This window comes from Podarcis tiliguerta (assembly GCF_965153285.1).
Source record: "Podarcis tiliguerta genome assembly, chromosome: 2".
Lineage (NCBI taxonomy): Eukaryota > Metazoa > Chordata > Lepidosauria > Squamata > Lacertidae > Podarcis > Podarcis tiliguerta.
The window spans coordinates 40,841,680-40,869,630 of NC_139535.1; the positions used below are offsets into that span (position 1 = coordinate 40,841,680).

The 27,951-nt window shown below is 45.0% G+C and overlaps 1 protein-coding gene across 2 annotated transcripts; it reads right to left on the bottom strand.

Moving 5' to 3' along the window:
• Positions 1–1,223: 1,223 nt before the first annotated feature.
• On the bottom strand, positions 1,224–27,884 carry COPG1 (COPI coat complex subunit gamma 1). Of its 2 annotated transcripts, none has more exons than XM_083419296.1 (24): positions 27,572–27,884; positions 25,791–25,843; positions 25,620–25,700; positions 24,796–24,867; positions 24,012–24,091; positions 22,709–22,784; positions 22,392–22,484; positions 21,835–21,921; positions 21,083–21,240; positions 19,972–20,105; positions 18,910–18,977; positions 18,096–18,284; positions 17,882–17,977; positions 14,784–15,027; positions 13,581–13,656; positions 12,372–12,475; positions 10,512–10,637; positions 10,000–10,068; positions 8,872–9,014; positions 6,209–6,380; positions 5,454–5,551; positions 2,992–3,130; positions 2,787–2,885; positions 1,224–2,497 (listed from the first exon to the last, which is right to left on the bottom strand). In XM_083419296.1, exons 1-24 carry the CDS (start codon positions 27,606–27,608, stop codon positions 2,367–2,369), a joined length of 2,625 nt encoding a protein of 874 aa, XP_083275422.1. In that variant the 5' UTR covers positions 27,609–27,884; the 3' UTR covers positions 1,224–2,366. The 2 variants fall into 2 exon arrangements, with proteins under 2 accessions (XP_083275422.1, XP_083275423.1); XM_083419297.1 differs by having other exon boundaries at positions 24,796–25,183; positions 25,246–25,700; positions 27,572–27,781.
• Between the last annotated feature and the right edge of the window lie 67 nt (positions 27,885–27,951).

The following is a 27,951-nucleotide window of genomic DNA, read 5'->3' on the forward strand; positions in this document are numbered from 1 at the left end:
TGGCCTGCCAACAGGCCTGGTGCCTGAAGCCAGCTCCCCGTAGAGCACATCCTTGGGGACCCTGTCATCTTCCATTATGTTATCTCTATATATGTTCTATATATTTCTATTAAACTAAGACAATTAAAAGGTTTAATATTGAGACTCCAAGGGTGAGGCCACTCTTTAAAACATGGAGGCAGGCTGGCTGCCCTCCCTGTCCCTGAATTCCACCCTGACATCATCCATCCTCTGCCACTGAGAGGATAACCTGTTCTCTTTTTCTACAGGCCATTAAGTGATGTTGGCAGTCATTGCACCTGGCTGTTTTCTGTTTTGTTATTCCCCCCCCCCCCCATTTGTGCCGCTGCATGTGCTTTCCCCACACGCTTTGAATGCACAAGGACAGCAGGCTGACTTCATCAACAGAGTATAGAAATATAATCAAGCTGATGAATCCAGGGGATATGTTCCTGGCGCAGGATAGCCCACTGCCATGTAAAGACAGACTTTAGAACAGCTATAAAAACAGGCGTCACAAGCCCTGAATATCAGTACCCCAAACTTCTGAGCTGTGAAAAGACAATGTGTAAGGCAAAACCAGAAGATGTGCATTTGCTAGGGTGGGAGAATGATCACAACACAGCAAGAGACTTGCTGGGAGAACTGTAGCTCAGTGGAACAGCAAACTATTTTGCAAATGGACGCTCCCAGGTGCAATTCTTAGCATTTCCAGGTAGGGATGGGAATGACCCATCTCAAACCCAGGAGGGTCACTGCTGTTCAAGAGTAGACAAGCCTGGAGTAGATGAACCAATGATCTGACTTGATATAAGGCATCTTGCTAATGGGAGTTTGAAGCAGATGGAAGAGAAGTGTTTTAATGCTGAACATATTTGGTGCCGTCTTTGACAATTCTTAGGGCCATTGCACACATTTTTTGAGCTACATGCAAGGTATTTGGGGAACAACCCCTATAAATGATAATGTGAATATGAGTGATGTGTTTGAAAATGTATGGACTCTGCAGGCAGACTCTGAAGGAACCAGAACTGGCAGGAGCTTTGCTGAATGTAAAGCCTGAGCATATAACTTATGGGTGAACTTGCCCTTATATGCTCTGTAAAACTATTCCTCTCCTTGCCAAAGCCATATAATTATGAAATGTGGTTGTACACAACCCCCTTCACAACCATAATGACCAACCACATACTTTTCAAAAAGAACGCTATACTGTTTAAATCTTGGCTTACATGGCACAACTTTTATGTACAAAATTATGCAGAGTAGAACAAAGCACAATATTAGCACGTATAAATAAAACAAAACTCCAAGTACCTTCAATAAAATAAAATGCTGGCTAATTATTTAAACAGTTGCATTACAATCAATGAAGCAATCTGATGATCAGCAATTTATTAGACCAATTCTTTTTTCCAGATACTGCAAAATACAAAAAAGAGACATCCTATTTTAGGAGCAAACTGTGTAACATGGTAGGCCAATTGCTTTATTTTGCTGTTGTTAGCATGGAAAAACTGCTTTGGTAGAGGGTGAATAGGAGCAATATAGTGGGGTCAGAAGCTAAACATTTCTCTATTCACTGTTTCTCCACTCTAGATCACCCCTGCTGCTTCTCTGCTGCCAATTACTGCCACCAGAAACATCTTTTTACATTTGTGCATAACTTAATTGTTTTAATGAAAGAAAAACTGGGGTCAACTATCCTTAATGGAAAGGGAAGTCAGTCAGTTTTCATATGAACAAGTAATAGGTCCACTGAATTTGTACTCTGTGGTTGCAACTGCATTCTAATGTGGGCAAGAGATACTACTCTGAGGCATTTTTTTCCTATCAAATTCTTGAGAATATCAAGGCAGCCTTTTTGCATTACTGTATTTTATTGGATACAGGTAAGGTCTGTTTTAATGCCACCATAAAGAAACTAAACTGGTAGCAGCGATGAGAGTAAATTAATTCTTTTAGTTTTATGATCTGTTTTGAAGGGCTTAAAACATGTCAAACACAAATAGAAATTGCCATAATGGGAAGGGCTCTCACTGATCACAGAAAGGATCTGACACTCTGTTACTACAACAGGAGCTGGTGTGAGCATCTTTAGGCAATGGGATCCTGCAGAGTTTGATATGAAAAGGATGCTCTTTTGAAATGGTTTAGAGATCCTGAAAAAAATTACTGGTTCAGTATCTCAGAAAACCTCTGATCATACTTTGAAGAATAGCTTTAAACTCACACAATGTCCCCCCCCCCCCAATTAGAAAAAGAGCTAATGTTCTAATGATTCTCTCAGCATCCAGAGTAGTGGGGATACATTTCCAACACGCCCTTTGGCTTCGGAGTTTGAAATATCAAGTCCTATATTGTGTTTAACCAACAGAGGCCATGACAACATCCACAGGAAGTTCTTCTCCACTCCGTGCTGTGACTTGCATTGTCACAGTGTCTGTCAGGACAAGACGAGAACGAACCAAGAGATCGTGGCCACCCCGAAATACACCTGTGGTAGATATGAGTACGACAATAGCATTAGGCTATCCATCAGCATCTCAAATGCTTACAAAAATTCTGCATCTCTGCTACCTCGAGAGCATTAAACTAAAATTCCAAAGAAACATACAACACTTAAAAAGAAAAAAGAAAAAGACCTGAAAATTAGAATGGCTCTTACATTAATAATGTTTTGGCTAACAGTTATCCTGTGTAGTTACTTTATAAGTTATCTACTCAGCCATACCCATTAGGATCACCATAAAAATTGAAACCAATATATTAGCACAACTCCTCACCTGCCAGGTACAAGGCATGAGAGTTCTTGTTTTCAGGCACTTTATCTGACCGCTCGCAGGGCTGCATCCCTAGAAATTTGACAATATTGCCTACTGCCTCTGTGGAAAGAAATATATTGGGGACCATATCAGAATCCAAGAGAAAATACTTAAAAACTCGGGGTGGGGTTGGGAGAAAGCATATCAAGAGCCCCGCAAATATTACCTTCCAGTGTTTTCACTGTGGCTAACGTGAAAGTCTCTTCTTTTTCAAACTCATCGCCAACTTCTTCCCAGGCTGCTCCAAAATTTGGCTTCAGAACCCTTTGGATGTGATCTGCTATGGTCACCTCAATGTCTTCCAGCTAATATATAAAAAAAGGATATGTGAAATGATATCACTCTGTATCAAGCTTTGCCATTGGCTCATTGAACAGCTGTAACCCCCGTCACATTAAGGCAACTCTCCCCTTCCAATTTAAAGGAGGGTTTGGAGGCTGCTTCAAAGGGCACTTAGCAGCTTTAAGACAGGAGAATGTTTTAAAGGGCTTGCATTTTTCCCCAGGCTGGCCACCTGCCAATCATGTGTCATGTGACTGACAGATCAGCAGCCACACCCACCCACAGAATTTGGCCCATGAGGCTGATCCTAATGAGGATTTGGCCCCTGGAGTCAAAAAGGTTCCTCACCCCTGGATTTAGAGGGATGGTCCCCAAGGTGTTCTGCATTTTGCATTGTACTCTATATGCCTGTGACTCTGCCTCCTCTTCTATACTCCCTCTCCTTTACCAGCCATCTAGTCTTCAACATCCCTTAATGCCCATCTTTCCACAGAATCACTGGGCCAGCACCCAAATCACACGCTGGACGGAGGAGTGGTGTCCCCTTCCAAGTCACGCCATTACAAACATCAGCTTGCCAGATGGAAGAATTGCCCCTCTCCCTGCATGCTCTTCTGAGTGTTTTCCCGACCATCTCCTCCAAAAGCCAATGAGGGGGCACACAGTGGAAGAGGTGGTTGGAAAAGCCCTGCTGCACAAGCAGCAGCACTCTGCTGACAGTGTTCATCCCATGAATCATGCCCGCTATGCATGAGTTGGGTGCTCTACAGCCTTTACCAAAGGTGTCATGGACTTTGAAGACACTCGAACTCGGAACGCAAGGGAGAAACGTGCTAGGAGGAAGGCATGCTTGGCAAATCCACACCATGATCAACTCCCGCCCGGGAACCAATGTCCCCACTGTGGAAGGACGTGTGGGTCCAGAATTGGCCTCCACAGTCACTTACGGACTCATTGTTAAAACTTTTGGAAGACAATCTTACTCGGCTACGAGTGATCGCCAAAGAAGAAGAAGAAGAATATGCAAAACAGACTGATCTGCATGATATTTCCTGAGGGTGAAGAAGGAAGCTTGGTCTCCTCATAACACAAGGCCTCCTTGTAGGGAGCCTGACTCACATTGTGGTCTGCATATGAAGGAGGGGCTTGTGCTGCCCTTCCAAGAAATAACTTTGCACACCAGCCAAAAGAGAGAGAGAAAGAATATGTTTTGAGCCTTTAGCAGCATGACACAGTGTGTCATTTATGTTTCTAATAAGGCATAAACGCAGACTGAACGCTGTCACTTTTTTCCATTCTTAAATGATGATCTTTTTAGTGGGCAGCTTTTGGAGCAGCGCATACAGCGGATGTGACTCTCAGCAGAGTCTCCATCCCCACTTGGACTCTCCCCACCCCCACTTGGGCGGGGGTGGGGAGGAAGAAACGGAGAAGCAAAATCAATAGATCAGAGCCAGGTTCAAGTTGCATTGTGCAGTCTGCTCTTCAGAGCAGAAATAAGAAATGCCACCCTGTGTAATGGGACTGAAGCTGCAAGGCGAAGACAAGTCTTAGGGCAAGCAAAATCTCTGCACAGCAGTAGGTAAAACAGCCCAGGCTCAAAATATCAGTTGCAGGTGGGAGTAGAAAACAACAACTCCCAGGCAAGGGGGGAAAAGGAGCCCTCCCTGCAAAATGTTCCTGTAGGTTTGACACTCAGAACACTTCCACGGTGCCCTAAGCTGACAGGAAATCAATGCCCCTGATACATAAAATACATAAAACCTGGCTCATCAGTATCCTCCACACAGCGCATCAGCTACATTCTCTAAAGCATATTATTATGTATTCATACTTGGGGGGGGGGGGAAATAGAGCCTTTGGTATTTTAAGTGTGCCGGGAAGGGTGTATTTTGATTAAAAAAAACTTCCTTACCCAAAAGATTACAAGCAAAACAGCTTTGCTGGAGCATTTTATCCATGAAATGTGGGGATAGAACAGGGAGCTCAGAGTAGTCATGCCCCAGGGAGACGTCACAGCCGTCAAGTAAATGGTTGCCAACATTCAGCTGGTTATATGCCAGGTCTGTGTGTGAGCAGCTGGTGACAGGGCACCCCAGGTTTGACACTTAGCCATCTGGACGTGCTGAGACTCAACAGCCTGTTAGCTCAGAAGCTGGTCAATCCATCCTCTGGCCCTGATGAGACAGGGTTTCTAATGCATTTGTTAGATCAAGCCACAGCTCCCCAGAGGAGGTCAGGAGGCAAAGCGATGTCACCCTGGATGGCCTTGCCTTGGCTCACATTTCACCACCTGACCAGGAGACATTGAAAAAGGGACAGGAAAGCAGCTAAATCTCCTCTTACCACATATTCGTCCTCATAGCCCTCTTCCTCTGCTTCACCGGTGTTCGGGTCACAGTCCTTGACAGTGAATTTCATCATGCAGCTGAACGTACAGGCCACTGCAGAAAGGGGAAAAAGAAAAAGAAAAAAATCAAGCACAAAGAAATGTGAAATGTACAAGTTAATTTATATTCCTGTCTCAGCTCCTATGTCCAGTCTGCCTATTTATTAAAAAGTCACTGAGGACTGAGAGGAGTGCTTGTAATGTTATAATTTCCCAACAAGACAGTTCTCCCCTAGACAGAAAAGTCAAATTAACCTACCAACCTCACTCAAGGTAAACAAGGTTTTTCCACAGAAAGGGTGTCTAGAAGTCTTTAGGCCTACAATTCACACAGTTATTATAGGCTTGTGTCCAAGGCAGTGCTAATAAACTGTCCCATCTGCACAAGGATTTACACTGGCACAATGGTACATTCCCCTTTCTCTCCAAGTATGCCTCTAAATCTGTTCCAGGATCCCCCCCACCCGGCTCGCATTTGGAGCATTTTAGTCGGGTGCAGGGCACGTGCGGGCAAAGTCAGTCCCACTGTGCAAAATAGATCCTTGCACTGACATGACCAAGCACTGCATTTGAGACAAGTCTTCAAATAAAAAGTACGTGAATTCCCAAAAGTCATTTAATGTCTGTTAAAATGGACAGGGGCTGCAAGCTCAGAACTATAAGGCAGCTTGGTCTGACTGAGAAGGGAAGAAAACAGAGAAGATCTTGTTACCTGCTGTGGGGTCCTCTTCGGGCAATGCAATCAATGTATAGCAAGTGCCAGGTTGGTTGTACAGCAAACTTTTGGCAGGTATGTAACCAATGACCTCATATGCCTCAGTTGGCTCCATCTGCACTGTGACATTTTCCAGGATCTGATCATTCAGGGTGTTTGTGCAGTCAAACTATCAGGGAAAATCAAGGAACGTCATGGCACAAAATACAGAATGTACTTTACTGTGCTGTAATGTAAAGTTTGGGGTTGTTCATTTAAAAGCATTTCTAAGTCACTTAATCTTTCTTTAAAAATAATTCTGAGCAATATACAACACAAAAACGAAACAACAAAATACAACATAAAACCAATTGTTGGTATCTGTCTGTCTTAAGAGACAACGGAGTGTCCTTCTGGGAGCAAAGCCAGGCTGTCAGAGAATCACAGCAACCTGCCGTGGCTGCAAAGACCAGAAACTCATAACTGCTGCCCCCCCCCCATGTTGTTTTTGCTGTGTTAGCAGCACCGAAGTGACCTCTCCACAGCGCAAACCTGGGCAATATGTACGGAGATCCTGGGCTCAGTAAAAGGGTAATATAAAAGTAATATATAAAAACAAAAATTCAGGGAATTTACATTAAGACAGAGTATGATCTTAGGGATTAGGGAAAACCTGGGCCAAAATATGTGTCTTTATAAGATATCTGAAGTGCCTGGTGGTTGCTGCTTCAGAGGGAAGGGTGTTCCACAATATAGGGGCAAGAGCGGAAAATGCCCATTTTGGGGGCACCATCCTATAACATTCTGTAGGGTGAGATATACAGAGGATATAAACGATCTTGCTGGTTTACAGAGGAGTAGGTGGTCTTTCAGATTAACTGGTTTCCAACAATAGTTCTCAAAGACACACTATTAAGACCCACATTTAAGGCGATAACTGCAGAAGGCATCTGCTTTAGTGCATCTACAGACATAGTGCCTGCACTGGTCCTGGGTTGACCCTCCACACCCAACTAAGCTGTAGGCCAGTGCAGTTCTTGAGCCAGCATAGGCACAGAGCCTGCTTCCATGAAGATCCAACTTCCATATACAGTAACTCACAACTTACACACATTTAACTATTCAGCTTTAAGTGCTTGGCAATCAATCAATCAATCAATCAAATATAAAAAATGGGTGGAAAATGCCATGGAGCCCCATGAGTTTTGACAATACACGATTTTGGCTTTACACCCTATCCCCAGAACATAACCCCAGTGTAAGTTGAGAGTCGCCTGCATTGGCTTCTTGTGCTACAATATTTCTTGGGCTGAAACATCCTTAAGAATGGCTTTCCACCCTCTAGCATCACCACTGGAGTGCACATTTCCCAAGGCATATACAGTTTCAGTAGTAAAACAAATCTGCATATATTTTAGGATCAGCATCAAAAGTGATTCTTAGCATTGTAACGGGGTCAGGTAGACACCCACTAGGACATCTCCCCATCTTTCAGATATAAAAAGGAACCTGTGCCTTGCCATAAGCTAATCCAACCTACCCTCGTGGAGCTGTGCTGCATGCATCAATTATCTGACCATGCTTAGCTGAGGGAAATGCTCTGGTCTGAGGCCTCTGGCAGGGACAACCCCAAATGAATCATTCTAGGCACCAGGCCTCCATGTTATTTGCATGCCCCCCATTCTCCTCCTCCAGTTCAGCCACAAGAAGATTGGAAGGTTCTGCTTCTGTTTCTAATGAACCACAGTTACTCATTTTGTTTAAACCCAGACCCAATGTGGTTAAGTCTTAAGGCAGGGATGGGGAACCTCAGAACCAGGGACCAAAGGCAGCTCTTTAACTAATAAGCCTCTTGAGACTTTACCCAGGCCACAATCTCTTCACCAGCCACAGCCCTACTTCGAACCTCTGAGTGTTTTATCTTGCGAGAATATGTCCTTGACCTCTAAGTATGCCTCTTGACTGCCTGAATGGAGGACAGAGAGGTGTGCAAGCATATGCAGAACCACAGAACCATAGAGTTGGAAGGGACCCTGAGGATCGTCTACTCTAGGCCAACCCCTTGCAATGGCGGAATCTCAGCTAAAGCATCGATGACAGACGGCCACCCAACCTCTGCTTACAAACCTCCAAGGAAGGAGGGTCCACCACCTCCCGAGGGACCCCGTTCCACTGCTGGAACAGCTCTTACTGTCTGAAAGTTCCTCCAGACGTTTAGTCAGAAACTCCGTTCTTGTAATTTGAATCCATTGGCTAGGGTCCTACCCTCCAGAGAAGGAGAGTCTCTTATATGTATATGATTGGCAGCAATTCTTTGTATGTGGGTGCTGAGTGCAATTGGTTGGTTGACAGAGGTAGTGAATGACTGTAGTGATTGGGGAATGGATGTTGTGAGCGTGAGACTGGGCAAGTGGCGGTATGAAAAGGGTGTTTTATGTTTGTTAGGATTCTACCTTATGCTGCCTCAAATGCTATTTGACTTTATTTCTACTGATACTGTTTTCATGGATATGGAAACCATATTTGGCGCTTATTTGAAGGTAAACCATGTGACATTATTTTTATTGCACCCACTGTGCATCTATTATACTGTAAACAACTCTGAGATGTCCAGACATTAACCCATCTATAAATGGAAGAGACTACTGTCACTACTCATGTATTTTCAACGCAGTACCCACCTGGAACACCATGTGGTTTGTGAACGTGTGCTTGGTACAGTGGATCACATACTCCGTCTCCAATTCTGTAAGAGCCACTGGCTCGGAAGAGGATTTGAACAACGGGCCGAGTTCTCGGAACTCTGGGATAGCAGCTAATTGTTCTAAAATACACACACAGAGAGAGAATTGACAAGTGGAACCTATTCAAGATTTCTGCTCTACTTAGACTATAGCTTTAGGGGAATAAACAACTCCCAGCCTCAGTTCCCTCATCTGTAAAACATGGATAAAAACATTTAAGTACAGAACAACAGAAGAAGAGCCTGTTGAATCAGGAGAATGGCCCATCTTGTCCAGCATCCTATTCAATTATGAACAAGTTAAAGATCCCAGGTCCCAGTACTGATCCTTGGGTGACTTCCATTTATTCCTGTTCTCTGCTTCCAGCACCTAACCAATTCCTGATCCAGGAATTGCTTACTCAGCAGTCTTTGGTGAGGTACCTTGTGGAAAACTTTTTGAAAGTCAAAGAACACCACAGATCACCTCTATCTATGCTTGTTGACACGGTCAAAGAACTCTTAATAGGTTTGTGAGAAAGGATTTTCCCTCACAGAAGCCAAGCTGGTTCTACTTCAGCAATACTTGTTCTTATATGCTTGGCTATTTTATCCTTAACAATACTTTCCACCAGCTTCCCCCAAACAAACATTAAGCTAACTGACCTATAACTTTCAGGATCCTCGCTGGATCCTTCTTTTAAAAATGGTGTTACCTGAGAACTGGAAAGTAGCTAATGTATGCAGGTTTATCTGAGGGACAAGTTTCACATTTCTGTTTAGAAGATCAACAATTTCACATTTGAGTTCTTGAGGTGGATGCCATCTGGAACTGGCAATTTGTCCGTTTTTATTTAGTCAAAGTCGGCCCACAAGTGGGGGAGATAAGGAACTAGCCCAATGGCCAGATCTAGTTCCCCCACCTGCTATATACATTAAAAAGTCTTGACTCAACTCTCCCCAAAAACATTTCTAGTTAACACACTACATCTATCAGAAAAATCTCAGATATCGAAAGACTGAGGAAATAATCCTACAAATTGCTCAACTGTCACATTCTATACTCAAATACAAGGTGATATCATACCTTGGAATATTTCTTGTCTGGTTGCTGCCACTTTCTCTGGCTGCTTGGTGGCAGACACCGGAGCATTTTCTGCAAATGGAGCAAGAAAAACACAGCACATGTACAGTAATTCACGTTTGCTAACCTGAAGCTCTGTTGTGGTAATTCAAAAGGGGAATTGAACCTCTTACAGAGAAACAGCACCTTATTTTTGGTGCTCATTTAGAAAACCAGGACAGGAGGTGGGAGGAGAGCCAGAATTGGAACAAACAGCAGGTTGATTACTGTAATGGAAGAAGATGGCACCAATATTCTGATCAGGTAGCAGCATAAGGGGAAAAGAAAACGGTCCCTGATGTCTTAGCAAGATGAAACTGAAGCAATTCATAATATTGCAGGTGCTGCTGTGAAAAGGGCCCATGAAATTCAAGCTGGGCCACCTTGAAAGGGCAGAGAGAACTGGAAAGTCCCCAAGAAACGTGCTGTGCTAGACACTGATGAGAAAGTTTGTCCCTTGTTATTTCTACAATTACCTGTTCTTTGTTCAGTGATGGGGGCAGTTGCCAAGGGAACAGACTTCAGGTCAAAGGGTTTTTCAGAAGGATCCAGTGTATATTGGTGCAGCGCCCTCTCCAGGCCAGGGATGGATACAGTCAATCCTGGAGAAGAGAAAGGGTGACCAAAATTGAACTTAACAGGAAACCAGGGACCTCTTTGTCGCCTTATAAATCAGAGCTCAATTAAGTCTCCACATCTGCTCTTCCATATGGCCTCATCCCAAAACCTGCTTAAAGGGCTTGGCTTGGGGCCAATTTAATCCCCTACAGCTTAAATGGGTTGCTGATTGAGCTAGGAGCAACTACCCACTGAGGAGATATTCCTATCCAGATGCAGAGGAACCAAATGCTTCACTGCAAATCCATTCCTGATGAATATCTGCATTTCAGGGAGCTGGGGACACTCATAATCTCAAAAGGGTACCTATGGAGACGACTCTCCTCCTGAGAGTGGCGTACAAAACAACTGGCTTGCATCTGTTCCCATTCAGGGCTCAGGGGGCACAGAGGCTCTGCTATCCCTTATTATACAATCCGCACAGGAAGAGAAGCAGATCTGGAAATCAGGCTAAAATCCCTATTTGCCCTTCATGCTACACGAAGCCATCTCCGCTAACCCACAAATAGATTAGACAGACCTGAAAAGTATCAGTAAATGCTGGCAACCAAAAAGGAGCCTTCAGAGCTATCCATCAAGCCTTCCCCTACACCACCATCAATTCATCAATGCTGCACAATGCACTTTGGTGTTCTAGCTTGGCGGGTGTGGAAATAAGGAGTCATCTATTGCCTTCCTTCCTGTTCCTTCTTTCTAACCAACCCCCTTGGCTGAGAGGAACTGCACTATGTTAAAGGTGGAAATGATGAGCTGGTTGGAAGGTGACAGTTACTAGGTTGGGATAGAAGGGAAATCAATCTGCACGGCCGGCTCTACTGTTAGGCAAAGTGCCTTGGGCAGCAGATACTGGGGTAGATGGGCAGCAGGGTCCGGTCCCTCCTAAGCCTCCTGGTCATTCCCTTCCATTGGAGGATAGACCTGCACGTATGCTGCAGCCTCTTTTGGCTCCCCCAAACTAGCCAGCTGTCTCACACGCAGCACAGGATGCTATCCCATCACCAGTGTCAAAGGAAGGTTCAGGGGCCAGGCCAGTTGGCTTCTCCATGTGGAATGGGGAATTGGGAGGAGAAGGGGCAGACTTCTGCTTCACTTCAGGCAGGTAAACATTTTGAGCTGGCCTTATCAGTCTGTAGATAGCTTTGGCAAGAGCCAATGTGGTGAATTTTAGCAAAAATAAGAGTTAAGTAAGCTACGGGTCTCTCTTCCTTTTTCATCCCCCCCCCCTTCCTTCTACTTTATTTTCCCACTGAAACTTATCAATAAAATATAATTTATTTATTTGTTTTTAAAAAGTAAGCCAGGGGTGGCATTGTTCTGGGGTGGTAGGGTGAACAAGCTGAGAATTTGAGTTAGAGCTATGGATTTATTCAGTAGATGTATGCATGACCTTCCTTTTGGTTTGTCTTATGTGATTGTGAACAATTTTGATATCAGTATAAAACTTGCCCTGAGACTTTGGGCTACAAAACAGCTTCCCAATCTAACCTGAGCAATTTGAAAGCCAGCTTTTTAAAAAAGAAAAGAAAAGAAAAGAAAAACACAACAGAAGTTTCAAACCAAACTACAGCACCTACAATTCTAACTGTCAAATCTTCGTCACAGTCTTCAAGATTTTTTTTTTTTTAAACTCCCCAAAACACCCGTTCCACATTCTGGCAAATTCTAGCCGTAAATATGACTTTACGTTTCACATGCCCCCAAATCGGCATCTTGGTTACCATTCAGGATGTAGCCAGCATTGAGGGCTTTTTGTTTCTGCTCCAAGACACTCAGGTAGAACGTGGCCCTGTCTCTCACTTCATTGTCATCATCCATCACACACCTGAAATCAAGATCAGAGAGCTCTGCTCAGTGGGAATCACTTGAATTCACATGGATCTATCCAAGTTAATCCAATCCAGATGGTCAATAAAGAGGACGGCATGCTCTGTGGTGAAGGGATCAGCAGCATAAATAGCCTGCCCCAGTGCTGACAACTGTCAGGAAACAGCTGCTTACTCAGAGCCCATTAAGACTGTTTTGTGGTGCCGAATACAAGAGTGAATCTGCAATGGGTGGCCACCTCAGTGCATCTGAGCCTGGGAACAATCCCTTCTTTTGACCAAGGCATCTGTGCTGACCCTGCTAAGCTCCTAATCTGTTGCAGAGACTAAGATCAGAGCACTGCATCAATGCACGCAACCCCTGCCCTCCTTCGGTCCTCCTTCTGGAAGCAAACCCAAGGCTGTGTCAGCACTTTTTGGTTATTATGTTTAGGCCTCTAACAGTTCTCCTCCATTCCATCTGAGGAAGTCTTATATTTTTATCCGGCATTTTCCAATTTTGCGTTTCCCTTCCCCCGGTTTTTATTATTTTGGGGATTTGCAAAGTGAGACGTTACTGCTCCCGTTAAAAATATTTTGTTCATTTTCTTAAGCCTTCTGTACTGACTCTGTCCTCAAATCCAGCCACATGAAACCCTGATGTCTCAATTCTGTTTGCTCTGCCTCTTTGGCCAGGGACATGGATCCAACAGCAACAGTCCTTTCTGCAATGGTATCACAATAACAATAACAACAACAATAATAATATAATTTATTATTTATACCCCGCCTATCTGGCTGGGTTTCCAGTAGCACTGACCAGCCAGCCAGTTTTTCTGAATCAGAAGGAAGCCAGAAATTTAAAGCAGGTCTGTGCATCGTTTGCTTGGGGGAAATCAGCAGGACTTCCACATCCAATCAGATTCCTGCAGGGTACTGTAGTCCATGCCAGCCCTCTCTGACCACACAGCAGCAGGAGTAATTATGAAATCAGCTTAGGCCACACAGTCAGCATGTCTGGCTTTTTCCAGAGCTGTCTCAACAGCAAAAAACTACACATCTTTCCCAGGGAGAGTTTTTTTTGTGCTAGATCTATGTGGTCATGCTGCTCTAATCACAACTCACCTCTTCAGCAACACGAGGACACTGGGGAGCATTTCTTCGTTCTGAGCCCCAAATTTAGCCAGAGCACTCACAGCACCTGTAAGCAAGAAAGGAAACAGGGATGATCAGCTGGAGAAGACAGTGTGGGAAGCTGCTTAAAGCGGAAGTTTTCAACCTTTTTGGGTCCATGGCTCCCTTGACCAACTACCTTCTTTCTGCAGCATCCTTGTGGGGCTCAGGAGCCCAGTTATGTCACCCCTTGCCTGTGGAGCTGGCAGTCCCTCACCCCTTTTCAAACACTCTCCCTTGCGAAGTATTCCCTCAGCCTCCTCTCTCCTCCCACCTCCTTGGGAGTCCTCCAGGAAGCTGCTGGAGCTGCCCCTGGTCTCTGAGCTGCTTCCCCTGTCCTCATGCTGTCCCACAGGGCCCTGGGAAACACCCCCTGGCCAGCCCCAGAGGCATCATTCGCCTGGGGAGCTTGTAGCCAGGGCTCCTGCAACAAGCAGCTGTGCAAGCCTTTGGGAGGCAGAGATGCGAGAGGGCATCAGAGGAGGGAGGGAATGAGAGAGGGACAGAGGTTGGTGTTGCCTGCAGCACCCCTGACCATCATGCATGGTGCGAACCCCAGGGTGCCATGGCCCACTGGTTGAAAACCACTGCCTTAAAGGTTTAGCCAAGCATGGAATAGGAATATATTCACAGGACTGAACCAGGAACAAATAGCTTTTACGTTATCATTAGAACCTCGTATAACACAAGTATCTGAACTAACATATAACACAAGTATCTGAATGATCCCTTGCAGCTGATATCCTCTTATAACATCTAAGGTATCATCGCTCTTTATCAGTACATTCTTTACATCAGGAATGGAGAATCTGTGGCCCTCCAGATGCTGCTGAACTACAATTTCCACCATCCCTGTCCATTGTCCCTTCCAGCTGGGTGACCATTTACCTCAATTTGACCATTCCAGCAAGTGACCCATTTACCTTGCTTTGATTTCAAGTCAGGAAAGTTCATCTACCCCCAACGGCATAAAGAGGAGGAGAGGCTGTCACACTTTGCAGGCAGTAGGTCTCAGGTTCCAATCCTGGCACCTCTGGACAGGAAAGACTCCTGCCTGCCTGAATCCTGGAGAGCCACAGCCAGGCAGCCCAGACAATCCTGAGCTAGACTGACCGACAACCTGACTCAATCAGCTCCTTGTATGTGTGCATGTACCTGCCCTGACTTCCTCATGTTCCAAGACGACTCTGTTGTAAATGAAACGAATGTACTTTGAAGGGCTGTTGGTCTTCGGCCCTTCCTGGCCCAGCAGGTGGAGAATGCGGGTGGCCAGGACGGTGAACTCGCAGTCCTCAATGAACTCGCACAGGTGGGAGAGTCCGGTTTCCTTGCTCTCTGAGTTCTCTTCAATGATGCCGATGATACATTCAACAATGGCTCGCTTGTACTCAAAGCCACCCTGGACAGGAACATGAATGAGTCAGGGTGAAAGCTCAGTGGGGGTTTGTTGCTCTATTTTTACAGTACCTTTCTTAAAAAGGAAAGAAAAGCTACTGGGTAATAATGAATTTTCACCTGCATTTCAAGGCAAGAGGGTGTCAGGGCGCTTACTCATCTGCACTGTTTAGCAAAGAGTCTGGAATCTTTAGGGTTTTATGCTTTCGTTTTATAAAGGGACACCCTGCCACCTCCCCTGCCTCTTCCATTGTCCTGCTCCAACCAATTTGCATTTTTATAATTCTTTTGCTTGCTGCCTTCTGTTGGAAAAAGAAGACAGGATACCTAAAAGGGTTTCTCATGCATATGGCCGAGAATAAAAGCCTGAAAAAAGTGCAGAGACAGACTTTACTGGAAGGCACAGGTGCAAAAGCCTTAGGGCTCTTCAAGACAACCTGTTTATTCAGCATTCTTCCCAATTTGTCTGCACAAAGCTTATACAGAGATTAGATCAAGTCCAATCTGTGCTGAGCATTCGTGCCAGTTGGGTTGTTGTAGAGACAATGAGCATTCATCCTGCACTCATCCCAATTTGCTTGCTGGGTAGTTAGACATCTTCCCATTAATCATTTGTTCAACTCGCACTTCAGTGCACTTCCCTGCCACTTTCCAAATCGAAGAGTGTCCTTTTTAAAAAGTGGATTTGTTGCGCTAGGGAGACAGAACACTTTAATCCACTTTAATTGCATAAAGCTAATGATCCGGCAAGCGCCTGAATCCCTTCCACAAAACACCGACAGCCTGGAGGCACCCTGAGTACAGCCTCCAGCATGCAGAGCGCTGGGTTTTGAAGCTCTGCATTTCTCCTGTTCCAAGCCTAAATCTTCTGCTGAAGAGTCCCCAGGGACTGGCTATAAATCACAGTGTTGGCAGGAAGGTTTTCAAGAACAAAATTAAGGCACATATCAAACAGAATGGATGGACAGAGGTGGGACAGCCCATCAAGCAGTAATATTTTCATGTCCATGAAGCCCCCAAATAAACAGAATATTGGGTTCTTTCATAAAATGGCATACTAGGAAAACAAGAGCATTTCATCTTCCCAGATACAACCAACAGCTGCTTATTACAAGTAGAATAGGCTATGTTTGCAGGGAAAGAGACCATTGTTTGCCCTATAGGATTTTAAAATGTGCTGCCTCATCTAAAGTTCGGTCCATATCTGAAGCTGCAGCCGTCTCAGATTGTTTGCCCTGGAGCCATTAGGAATAAACGGAATGGAAGGAACATCTGAAACCAGAATACTCAGGACGATACTCTCCACCCACACAAAAAGCTATCAGAACAGAACATTCCATTTTCAGAGGGAAAGAAAAATCAGCTTAAATAGCCGTAGTTTTATCCAGATCTTACTAGAAAGCAATACAACTGAAAATATTGCCAGCTGGTTAATATATTTAGAAAAACAGACACTGCATCAGATTGCTTTTTTGAAGAAGAAAGTATCTGGAAAAATAATTGACTTCTGTCGGTGATCTGCCTGTAAAAATGGTTAAGGGGGTAACTCATTCCTTGGCAAGCACTGTGGCATTGGCAAAGGAAAGAGCTGATACAACTCAGGCTGCTAATAAGATTCCCAAGAGCAGATTTTCGGGGGGGGGGGGAGTATGCTGAAATGGGCAACAACTGGCTGGGAGCTGGTGCCCATTCCAAAGGGGGTGGCAAGACAGGTGGCAACTAGCACCCAGGGCTGGCAAAACTAGCACCCACCTGTCAAATTTGGTCCACGAGGCCAATTCTGATAAGGACCTGGCCCAGGGACCCAAAACATCTCCCTTTCCCTAATCTAAAATATGGAGACAGGCTGAAAGTTAAAAAAAAATCTAACACCAAGCAGCACCTTAGAAAATCCCTCAACCCAAACTGTAGCCTTATTTACACATTAAACAGACTGCATAGAGCCCCCACTGTCCTCGTGTGCACTTGTGTGCACCTGAACCATGTTGAGTGAGAAGGTCCGATGTGGTCTTCTAAGCAGGCTTGACTAAATGCATGTAAAAGTCTCCTTGTGACTGCTTTGCCTTATCAAGGTTCCCAGTCATGTGGAGGCTTCTAAGGATGTTCACCAAATAAGTACAGCATAATCAGTAAGCAATGCTTTTCTGCAGGAAATGGTGAGTGGGTTTTAGCTAATACTGTACTGACAAGTATGTAACATGCCTGCAGTAGGCATGTGCCCTGTGAGCAGTGGTAGCATCTGACTAACATTACTCAAGTGGGGAAATAATAAATTAATAAATTAATAAAAATATATTTATACCCTGTCCATCTGGCTGGGTTTTCCCAGCCACTCTGGGCAGCTCCCAACAGAATATTAATAATCATCATAATCATAAAGCGATAAAAGATCAAACATTAAAAACTTCCCTAAACAGGGCTGCCTTCAGATGTCTTCTAAAAGTCAGATAGTTGCTTATTTCCTTGACATCTGATGGGAGGGCGTTCCACAAGGCGGGCGCCACTATTGAAAAGGCCCTCTGCCTGGTTCCCTCTAACCTTGCAGTGAGGGAACCACCAGAAGGCCCTCGGCGCTGGACCTCAGTGTCTGGGCAGAATGATGAGGGTGGAGACGCTCCTTCAGGTATACTGGGCTGAGGCCGTTTAGGGCTTTAAAAGTCAGCACAAACACTATGAATTGTGTTCGGAAACATACTGGGTTAAAAGACTTCTACATCGTATCAGATTCCTGCAGTCCAAGCTGTAAGGTGAAGGTCATATTTCTGTCACGCAGGCTTCCATTTTGGGTAGCACAGGTTGCAGGAGAAAGATTGCCCCGAGCCAATAATGAGGAGAGTGATGCAAACGGCGACACTTACCTCCTCACGCAGCATTGTGAAGAGGAAGTTCATGAGGACGGCATGCTTGCGTGGATACTTCTGACAGAGGGCGCTGATGGCCTGTACCACAACAACCTGGAAAGAACATGGAATGCAACAAGCACACTGAATAATGGGAGTTGTGTCTCACACCAGCCCACATCCCACATGCAGAAAAGCTCAATAAAAGCCCCAAGCACGAGTCTTTCCATACCTTGAACTCGTCAGAGATTTCAGACATAAAAGAGGAGATCTGCTTCATGAGCCGGTCAATGCTACTTTCGCTGCCGGTTTTCAGCAGGGTGGTGATGGCCAGGGTAGCAATGCTGCGGTTGGAGTCTGTGACCAGATTCTCCAAATCAAGATTGCAGGCAGTCACAGCAGACGGGTGCTTCATAGCAACCTAGTGGCGAGGAACAGAAAGAAGAATTTGCTCCCTGCAGGCTGGCTGAACTTGTAAGCATGAATATAGAGTATCTTCAATACAAGAGCCCCTGGGAGAGTTCACAACTCCGGCACAATGGGCAAGAATCATAAAGTTTCTGACACAAATAAACTGCCATTTATTGAACTGTTTTTGTTGTGCTCCAACTTCAGCTCTTGTCTTGTTATCTTTGAGCTAGAGTTCCACCTTGCATACAAAATGCAGAGTTTAATGCTTTGGTTTAATGCCAGTTTAGCAACACAAATCTTCACTGTTGATCCTGGCTAGTGGAACACTGACACAGATTTTCTTGTCTGGCATACGAAAAGGAGCTGTGACTTAAAATTAAGACAGTGTGCAGGGGAAGAAGTATGTGGGCCTTAAAACCTGTTCCCAGTTTCTTAAACCACAGTTCAGAAAACCAAGAAATGGACACATAACCAGAGAGATGGTTCAAAGAACCAGTGAAATCTGTTCCTATCAGCTGGTCTCATAGGATCAATGGCACTTCTTTTTTATTACTTCACTTATCCAAGGACTAAGAATTTAGCCCTACCCAAGCAGGCAAACCCAATTGGCCACAGAGTTCTTTGAGCCTTCTTACCTTGTTGAGGGTTCGAACTGCTGCATAGCGAAGTGCTGCCTTGGGTGAACTGCAGAACAATTGTAACACTGTAAAATGAATAATAATAATGATAGAGTATTATTGGCAAGATAGTCACACCAGCCATAGTGCAATGATTCAGTTCACAGCCTGCGTAAGGGGTGAAACTGGAACACAAGAAGTTTGCAGAAGAGACATATTTTTCTCATTCCCAGAGGAGGCAAATGCACACTGCTTTGTCCACCTGTTACCAAATCTAGCCAATGTGGTGCCCTCAAGATGTTCCTAGACTACAATTCCCATCATTCCTGACCACTGACCAGCCTGCCTGGTGATGATGGGAGTTGAGGTCCGACAAAATCTGGGGGGCACAATGTTAGCTACCCCTGGTTGATGCTGTCTGTTGGAGATGACAAGACATGGCCAGGTTTTTGTTCCTGCATCAAGTCGTTGTTCATCAACTCACTTACGCCTCTCTTAATATTCACAGTGGATTTTGATTCCTTTTAGAGTACACTTTTCTTAGCAAATATTATATTATTAATTTATTATTACCACCAGTATTATTATTACTACTATTATTCCACCACCCTATACCTGAAGGTCTCAGGGCAGTTCACAGGAAAAAAAACCAGACTATAAAACCACAAAGTACATAATCAAAATGCAAACAACCACCACCCAATAACACCCCCTAAGACATTTTAAAAGGGCATAGGATGTCAGTCAAATCAAGCAAAGGCCTGGTTAAAGAGGAACATTTTGGCCTGGTGCCTAACATTAGCCAAAGGCTTTCTTACATCACATATCCAATCTTCCCAGGGCCCAAATGCACCATCTCAATCAATGAGCCTGCCTGCATGTCACTTTGCTGATGTTATCCTACAGCACTCACAGGCCTGCTTTGCAACACACAGCAACCCTCAAGATGCTGGAGAATCCTGCACTGAACCCAGCAAGGAAGTGCTTTTTATTGACAGCGAGACTTTAGTTTTACAACCAGTAAGCAAACTGGCAGGCATCCAGCAAGTCTCCCTTTCCTTCAACAATGAAAAGACTTACCAGACACAGCCGGTGCCAGTTCTTTAGCCGAGCAGCTGGGCAGGTTAACAATGGCAGATGCAGCTTCATAGACCACCATCTCGTGCTTGTTCCGTAAGCAGCTCTCAATGAAATCAAACAGGGGGCTGTCACGGCTAGGACACCAAAAGAGGAGGAGGAAGAAGAAAAGGAGGAGTCAGGTTCCCACACATAGGCCAACTGCTTGACTTAAAAACTTGCATGGCTGTCCACTGGGAAAGCAAATTGAACTTTCAGAAACAATCCAACTGCTTGGAGGTGTATTATCCACTTGAAGGGGGGGGGGTTGCCACCATTGAGCGGCATATGAGTTTTAGAGGGTGGGAGGAATCAGATCTGGTTGCAAGGCAGTATCATCAAGGGCCATGCCTCCCAGCCCAAATAGCTTTGCTTGCTCTCAGTGCTGTTCTGATGCAGCCCAAACTGATTGGTGAAAGGACATAGCTGATTGGTGAAAGGACACAGCTCAACGGTAGAGCATCCAGCTTGCAAGCAGAAGGTCGTACGTTCAATCCATCTCTAGGTAGGGTTGGGAGAGACCCCCACCTGAAATCCTGGAGAGCTGCTGCCAATCAGTGCAGGCAGTACTGGGCTAGATGGACCAATGGTCTGACTCATTACAAAACAACTTCCTATGTTCCTATAATGGACTTCCTACTTTCTTAGAAGCAGAAGACCTCCCCCCCCCCCATTTTATGAAGAATTTGGATTTGATATCCCGCTTTATCACTACCCAAAGGAGTCTCAAAGCGGCTAACATTCTCCTTTCCCTCCCTCCCCCACAACAAACACTCTGTGAGGTAAGCGAGGCTGAGAGACTTCAGAGAAGTGTGACTGGCCCAAGGGCACCCAGCAGCTGCATGTGGAGGAGCGGGGAAGCGAACTCGGTTCCCCAGATTATGAGTCCACCGCTCTTAACCACTACACCACACTGGCTCTCTAACGTAAGAAAGGTAAGACTTGTCGGTGCTTTGGGGAAACCTTCCAACACTTAAAAAAAAGCCCAAAATCAAATTTGAGGAATGTTTGGTGTAGCACTATGCAGAATGTTTTTTCCTGAGATGTAAAAACAATAGCAAGCAGTAGGACTTACCCTCCAGCTTCTTCTTCCAGCAGTTTGCTGGCCACTCGGATCATCATGCAATAGGCAAAAGGCGATTTTAAGCCATGGCGCATGAACTTGTTCAGCATTTTGTTGACAGCCAAGCGGTCATTTTTGCGCACGTGATATAGCAAGCCAAGGGCATGATACTGGAAGACATTAAGGAGAGGGGAAAATGGGTTGTATCAGCGTCAAGGTTATTTCCACGTATTTTTGGCTTCACAGACTAGAACCTCATCAGATCCTAGCTATCAGAGCCAAATGTGACAGGTGGGTGTGGTAGTCCACCTGTCAATCACCAGACATCACTTTGATGTCAAGGGATTGGGCTCTTTGAAGTCCCAAAGCTGAGACTTCAAAGCACTACACTGTGCTTAGAATCATAGAATTGTAGAGCTGGAAGTGTCACCTATCTTGTAAAGAACACTATGTGGTGCTTCACCTTTACCACCCACCAGCCAATGGGCTGTAGAGTCTGCACTTTGAGGTTCCTGCTTGTGAACTGGCAGCCACATCTCTACCTGCCCCCCCCCCACCTAACATCACATAGGACATCATGTATAAGGCAGGTTGGTGTGGTTTGGGGGGAAAGGACTTGTGGGGCACCTATGAACCCCTGGTGGGTCAAGTTTAGCCAGCGGACCAAAGGTTCCCTTTCCCTGCCACAAATCAACCCAGAAACACACACCTAAAACTCAATGTCATTTTTTAAAAATGGCTGAAAGTGGCTTTTAGATTCTTACCTGGACCATGATATTATCACTCGAAGCTGCCTCCTGAGCCTCGTTCACCCAGCGTTTTACCACATCAAAGCTTGTTTTCAGAAGATGCTGTCAAGAAAAATAACAACAAGGAGGCACATAAAGAAGTGGCCTTTGCAATCCAAATAAGGGCCCTTCCAGCAGAAGCAAGGGAAGACCCCAGAAAGATCTGCCACAAGTTTTGGGCTCTATGAGCTGCACATGTTAAGTTCAGCCTATCACCACCACTCCCTTTCCACCTGTGGCTTGAAACAGTCTCAGAACCAGGGAAGGCAATGCTTCTGAAAAGTAATTTGGCAAAAGGTATAAATTTCAGAACGTCACTGCTTCTTCCCCAAAATGCAGCAATGGCCCACCAAGGGACCAAGAACAGAGGCACACCGAGTTCCTGGAAAGAAGTACATTCTCCGATCCTAGCATTTCACAAAAAGAAGCGTATACCCTTATTATTACAGATGGGCAAACAATGTAACGCTCCTCCTATCTGAACATAGCCCTTCTCGCTCAGGGCACAGGTTGTGCATCAAGAACCTACGTACCAAAGACGACACAAGGGCAGAACTGGAGACACTGGGCACCTTGTCCACAATCGCCTGCTTCATGTAGCGCTCAATGGCCTGCAGCATGGTCGTCTGCGGGGATGGCAAAGCGAGAGATGCTTGTGAGAGCAGAAACAGGAAGCCATTTGGCAGGAGGACTTCAGAGAAGGGGCAAAATGAACAACAAAGAAGCGAGTCAGGAAGCAAGGGAGAAGAGGGGGACTCAAGAGAGACAGCGATTGGAAGGATGGGGAAAGGCAGCAGGGGTAGCCGGGAGAAAAAGATCCGCCAGCAAAGAATTACACTGTGGCACTTACATCGGTAATCTGGCAGAGGGCTCGTACAGCAGGGCCTCTGTAGTTGTCATCTTTCCCCGTCATATCTTTGGTTAAACTGGATTAAAATAAGGAAAAGTTTTTAGAACTGCTTTCATAAACAGTAGACAACAGTGGCGAGAGCTGTAAGAAAAACACCGGGACCTAATTTGATCAGTAAAATGTTTGGTATCTGGTGGGCAGGGATTGTGTGTTCTGCTCTGGAATCAGCCCCTCCCTTCAGTGTGAACTGTTATGTTCAGTTAAGAATGTCTGTTAAGAGGGACCAACTGCCTCTTCTTGTTTTCTTGCCTCAGACTCAACTTACAATGTTGTTTTAGTCTCACTCATTATGTTATTTTGCTAGTTTTCTCTCAATTTATTATTAAAGCTTGTTTACATTTACGTGAGCCACTTACTTTTCTCAAAGAAAAAGAAACTCTGCTGAAGAATGCTGGAATATCCTAAACTTGGGTGAGTGAGGGAATATTCCCAGTTTGCCAGGAGGATTAATAGCACCTCCACAACAAGAGCTGCAGGCCGGAAGAAACAGAAGCACGTTCTCAACAAGACGGAAATGCCTTTGTGGGAGTGGCCCAAAGGGCTGCAATAAATATGATAATAAATCCTTGAGTATGCTCCTAATAGAGAAGTTATGGTAGCCTGTTACTTTATGAAACTGATGATTTCGCAACATGTGCCGGCCTCATTGGGGGCAGGAAAACAGCTAATACGTCAATCACAAGATACAGCACAAAAGCTAAAATACGAGTTGCTACACCATAACAATGTGGTTCGTTGTCTTTCAAAATGTGCATGCTCTCACACACTCAAAAGGAAGGTGCAAACTACTGCTCAAATTTGCCTGCAAACATTGACAAGCATTGCTGTTAACAGTTTCTACGGAGTCAAAACATTCCTTATCTCCATGTATGCTAGAAAGATCCTCATGAAAGTACCCACAGGATAAAAAAGCAATAGGTTTTTTTAAAAAAGAGGGAGGAAAGAAAGGCGGCACTATTATCTTGTTGTTTTGTCTTGACTTCCTAGCTGCAGTGAACATGCTTGGATTGCTCAAGGATTGGAGGTGCCCAGCCACACTGAGAGGACTTCAGCATCTGTCTTTCAGTACCCCTTTTCAAGAAGATCATTTCTTCCTCTCAAACATCCACCAACTTCATTGTTTCCTATAGGCACTGCTGCCAACCCTACGGGGCTAAAAACGTCTCAGGAGATACACACACACACACAACTTAAATAAAAAAGGGGAAACAGTTGCATGATGAACAGCTCAAGAAGGAATCACCTGCTAGTCACAATGATGACATCCTCTGAGATGCTGGACATCTCTTTGATGGTCAGGTAGCACATTCTGCGGAGAGTTGGCTGGCAGAAAAACAAGGGAGATAAGTGTTACGATGCATAAAAAATGGACAGGATATAATGTCACTGCCCTGGGATCCTTTGGGAGGAAGAGAGGGATCCCTATCAATCAATATTGCTATCATTTCTGGGGGGGGGGGGGGGGGACAGGAGTCGCCAAACATTTTGCTATTGGCTCACCCAGAACATATTTTGGTATGAGTCATAGCTCAGCGACAGAGCATCTACTTTGCATGTAGAAGGCCCAGGTTCAATCCTCAGCATCCCCAGGTCGGGCTGGAATAGATTTGTTGTCTGAAATCCTGGACAAGCACTGCCAATCAGTGTAGGCTATACTGAGCTAGATGGACTAATGGTCGGATTTGGTATAAGACAACTTCCTATGTTCCCATGAGTGTACTTGACCAATAGAATATATCAAAAAATAAACTGTTTTGTCATGAGAAGAAAGGAGGCTGCATATGAGCAGAGGTTGGATGGCCACCTGTCATGGATGCTTCAGTTGAGATTCCTGCAGTGCAGGAGGCTGCAGTAGATGACCCTTGGGTCCAACTCTGCAAATCTATGATTCTATGAGAAACAATAGGTTCAGGCCATTTTGGGATTGCATTCTCTTGGAGTTTGGACAGCCCTGCACTAAAGGATAGGCCTCCCGTACTCTTCCCCTCTCCTATGTGAACATATAGAGGCAGACTTGGCATGCTTACATCATTGGACTGGAACAGCTTGGTCATTGCAAAGAAGGATTCTGTGGCTTCCATCACACCAAGGTGCTCCCCCTGGAACGCAGGGAAGAAACCCATCAACATTTATTAGCAACTAGAATCAGTGGTGGAATAAACTGCAGTGAGCATTGCTGCAGAAATCACACCTACAATAGCAATTGCTTTAAGCAACAGAGAGAAGTTCATGTCAATAGTTTGCCAAGGCTGGGAGGTCAGAAAGAAGTGACTTTGTTAACATCATCTTTGTGGAAAAGGACCCCTGCCACAAGAGCTTCTTGCTGGCATCTCTCTGTCTCCAATGTCTCAAGAGACAATGGAGTGTGCCTCTGGGCGTGAAATCAAATTGTTGCATTAGCAGCACTGAAGTGACCTCCCTGGGGAGTAAGCCTGGGCAGTGTTTATGGAGGTCCTGGGCTGCCCAGGCGACAAGACCTCCCTCTTGGCGTCACTGCTGTGGTCCAAAGGAAAGCAGAGCAATACCTTTGGCACCAGCTTGGCTACAGGAATTGCTGGAAGGAGGCTACCTTCCCAGGTGGAAATAACCAACTACCTCTTCAAAAGAGAATCACTTTGAGAACCGGCACAGGCTACTTGGTTGCTGCTTGATGACAGCACCTGCTTCAGCAGCCTGGAGGGGGGAAAGGAAACACTACCAGGACAATTCACAACCCACTGCTATTGAAACAGCCGTTCTTCCAAGCAGCACAGCACAAGCTCTACTCATGAGCATTAACAGGCAGACAAGTTCTGGTTTAACATAGAGTAGAAACCATTGTAAATGAAAAAAATAAGAGTCTTCCCATTACCTGGTTTATGAGATACAAAATCTTGGTGAGGATGTGAGCACATTTCCGAGGGTTTATAGGTGTCTCATTGAATACTCGAGCCTAGGAAGAAAGATGTGAATGAATGAGATCTCAGAGATATGCCAAAATGTGTTTCCTTGAGAAAAAAACCGACACTGTTAAAGAACTTACTTCTTGCAGCACAGCACTTTTCTCTAAGTGTTGGAACGGATTGGAACCCCCACCTGCAACAAAGGAACATCAAATGTGATCACGACCAAGGATTTTTCACTATGTGTAAAATCCAGTAAGCTGGAAAGCCTGAATTTCAGCCACCATCAACTTTGCTGGGGTGAATATTTATCACCTTGGAATCCTCAAAAAAGAACTTTTAATATAGATCTGGGAATTCCTCATATGTGATAGGCTAAGACCTCTACAAGTCATCCCATATATTGAGACTGACAAGCTATATGCAACTAACACAGTTGTAACCAACCCTGTGAAAGTGAAGGAAGTATTTCAAAAAGTTTAGATATATTTAGCTACTTGAGCAACCAGAAGCTTGGAAATTTACCAGCTCTGTAAAAGAGTCTTACATACAGAAAAACTTGTGATGGGAGAAGATCTCATAACTCGGTGACAGAGCACATGCTTTGTGTGAACAAGGTCTCTGGTTTAATTCTCTCCTCCCCCCAGTTGCTATTAACCTCAAGATAGGTACACCCATTAACCCTATTTCTGATATTCTATGAATTCAAATACCACTTCCCAACCCTTTGCTGGAAAAGAAAGAAAAAACAATAGTGTTCAACCAAAAACAAAATAAAACAAATAAAATTTATGCAGCCCTGTCTCATCTACAGTTTATAGCTGAGCGTAAAGCATATGCATTGCATGTAGAATAAAACAGATTCAAATTCCCAGCATCTCCCATCAGAGCTGAAAAGGTATTCTGTCTGGAAACTCTGAAGAATTGATGCCCACCAGAGTCAGCAATACTGAGCTAGACTGGCCAATGGTCAGGCTTGGTATAAGGCAGTTTCCTTTGTACTCACAGCTTACACACAAAAGAAACTCAGTTGTAGGTGACTTAATTATCCAACATATCTTGTCAACCAAATTCATTAGCTGTTCCCTCATCCACACAAGGTACTGCCCTAAAATGAGCACCCCTATTGTTTCAAAAGAAGGGTGGCTTGCAGACATCAATCAACAAAGCTGTACCATATCTGAAATAAAGATGGAGAGAGAAACCACTGATAGGCACTTGCCTTATACAGACACAGAGAGGAAAGGAGAAGGTGTCATTTTGCTTTCTCTCCAAACCTGCAAAAAACTCACCAGTCAAATGTAAGCACTATTGATTTATAGACTGCCTAATGTCACATTTGGAACTGTACAACTAAAACAGTCCAAGAGCGCTTGCCTAGGGCTTTATAAGTTGCCAAGCAAGGCCCAAGAGATTAGGAGAGATGGAGCAAAAACAGTAGATAAATGTTCCAACGGAAATGGAACAGCTATGGGGTGGGAAAGTATACAACTGCTGAACCACCGTACAGTAAAAGTATATTATGGTTGAACAAAAGAAACCTTGTGCAGAAAGACCATTAATAACAGTTTAAAGCCTTATTAAAATAAGATGTGCAAAAGATATAGATGAACTTCCCTTAAGATCACCTTTATTTATCTGATGAATCGCTTCCCATGAAGCATCTTGAAGCAATTCACCAATCAAAACATACATGCCTAAAAGAATTCCTATGTAAGAAGAATTTCACATATAAATCGTAGAATTGCGAGGGACCTCGAGGATCATCTAGCCCAACTGTCTGCAATGCAGAAATCTCAAGAGGCGGCTCCCCATCCTATTCGAAACCATACTGGACCCTGCTTAGCTTTGCAAACGTGCTAGTAGTTTCATTGCTGCCCAACTGGGACGACAAATGAATTGCTATTTCCCATTAACTCACCGGACTCCTCGTCCTTCTTATCGAACTTCTTCAGCATCCTGTCCCTGTGTTGCTGCAGGGGTCGCGGAGAAGCTTGAGAGCCGAGGCCGGCAGGCGACCCAGCCCGGCCAAGGGGAGAGGCAAGGAGCGCGGACCCCGAGAAGGGCTATCAGGCTACTAAGGTGGACTGCGCCTCCCTGGGCATCCCTGAAGCTCCGACTTCCGGCAAAGGCGCCACTTCCTGCCAGCATGTCACCGGGACAGCTCAGCACCACAGCAGCGCGCAGGCGCCCTCGTCGCCTGGTGGGCTGCCGAGGGCTCGACGTGGCTGCCAGCAGTAGGGCGGAGATGGAGGGGCGCGGGGCGGGGAGATGACCGCGAGGCGTCCTTGATGCTCAAGC

Excerpts from the sequence above, each read along its gene's own strand:
- COPG1 (XM_083419296.1), bottom strand. The coding sequence starts at position 27,608 with ATGCTGAAGAAGTTCGATAAGAAGGACGAGGAGTCCG. Across the intron at positions 20,106-21,082 it reads CTGGAAGAAGAAGCTGGAGG|CCGTGACAGCCCCCTGTTTG; the intron begins GTAAGTCCTACT and ends TTGGTGTCCTAG. Across the intron at positions 18,285-18,909 it reads CAGTTCGAACCCTCAACAAG|GTTGCTATGAAGCACCCGTC; the intron begins GTAAGAAGGCTC and ends CCTCGCCACTAG.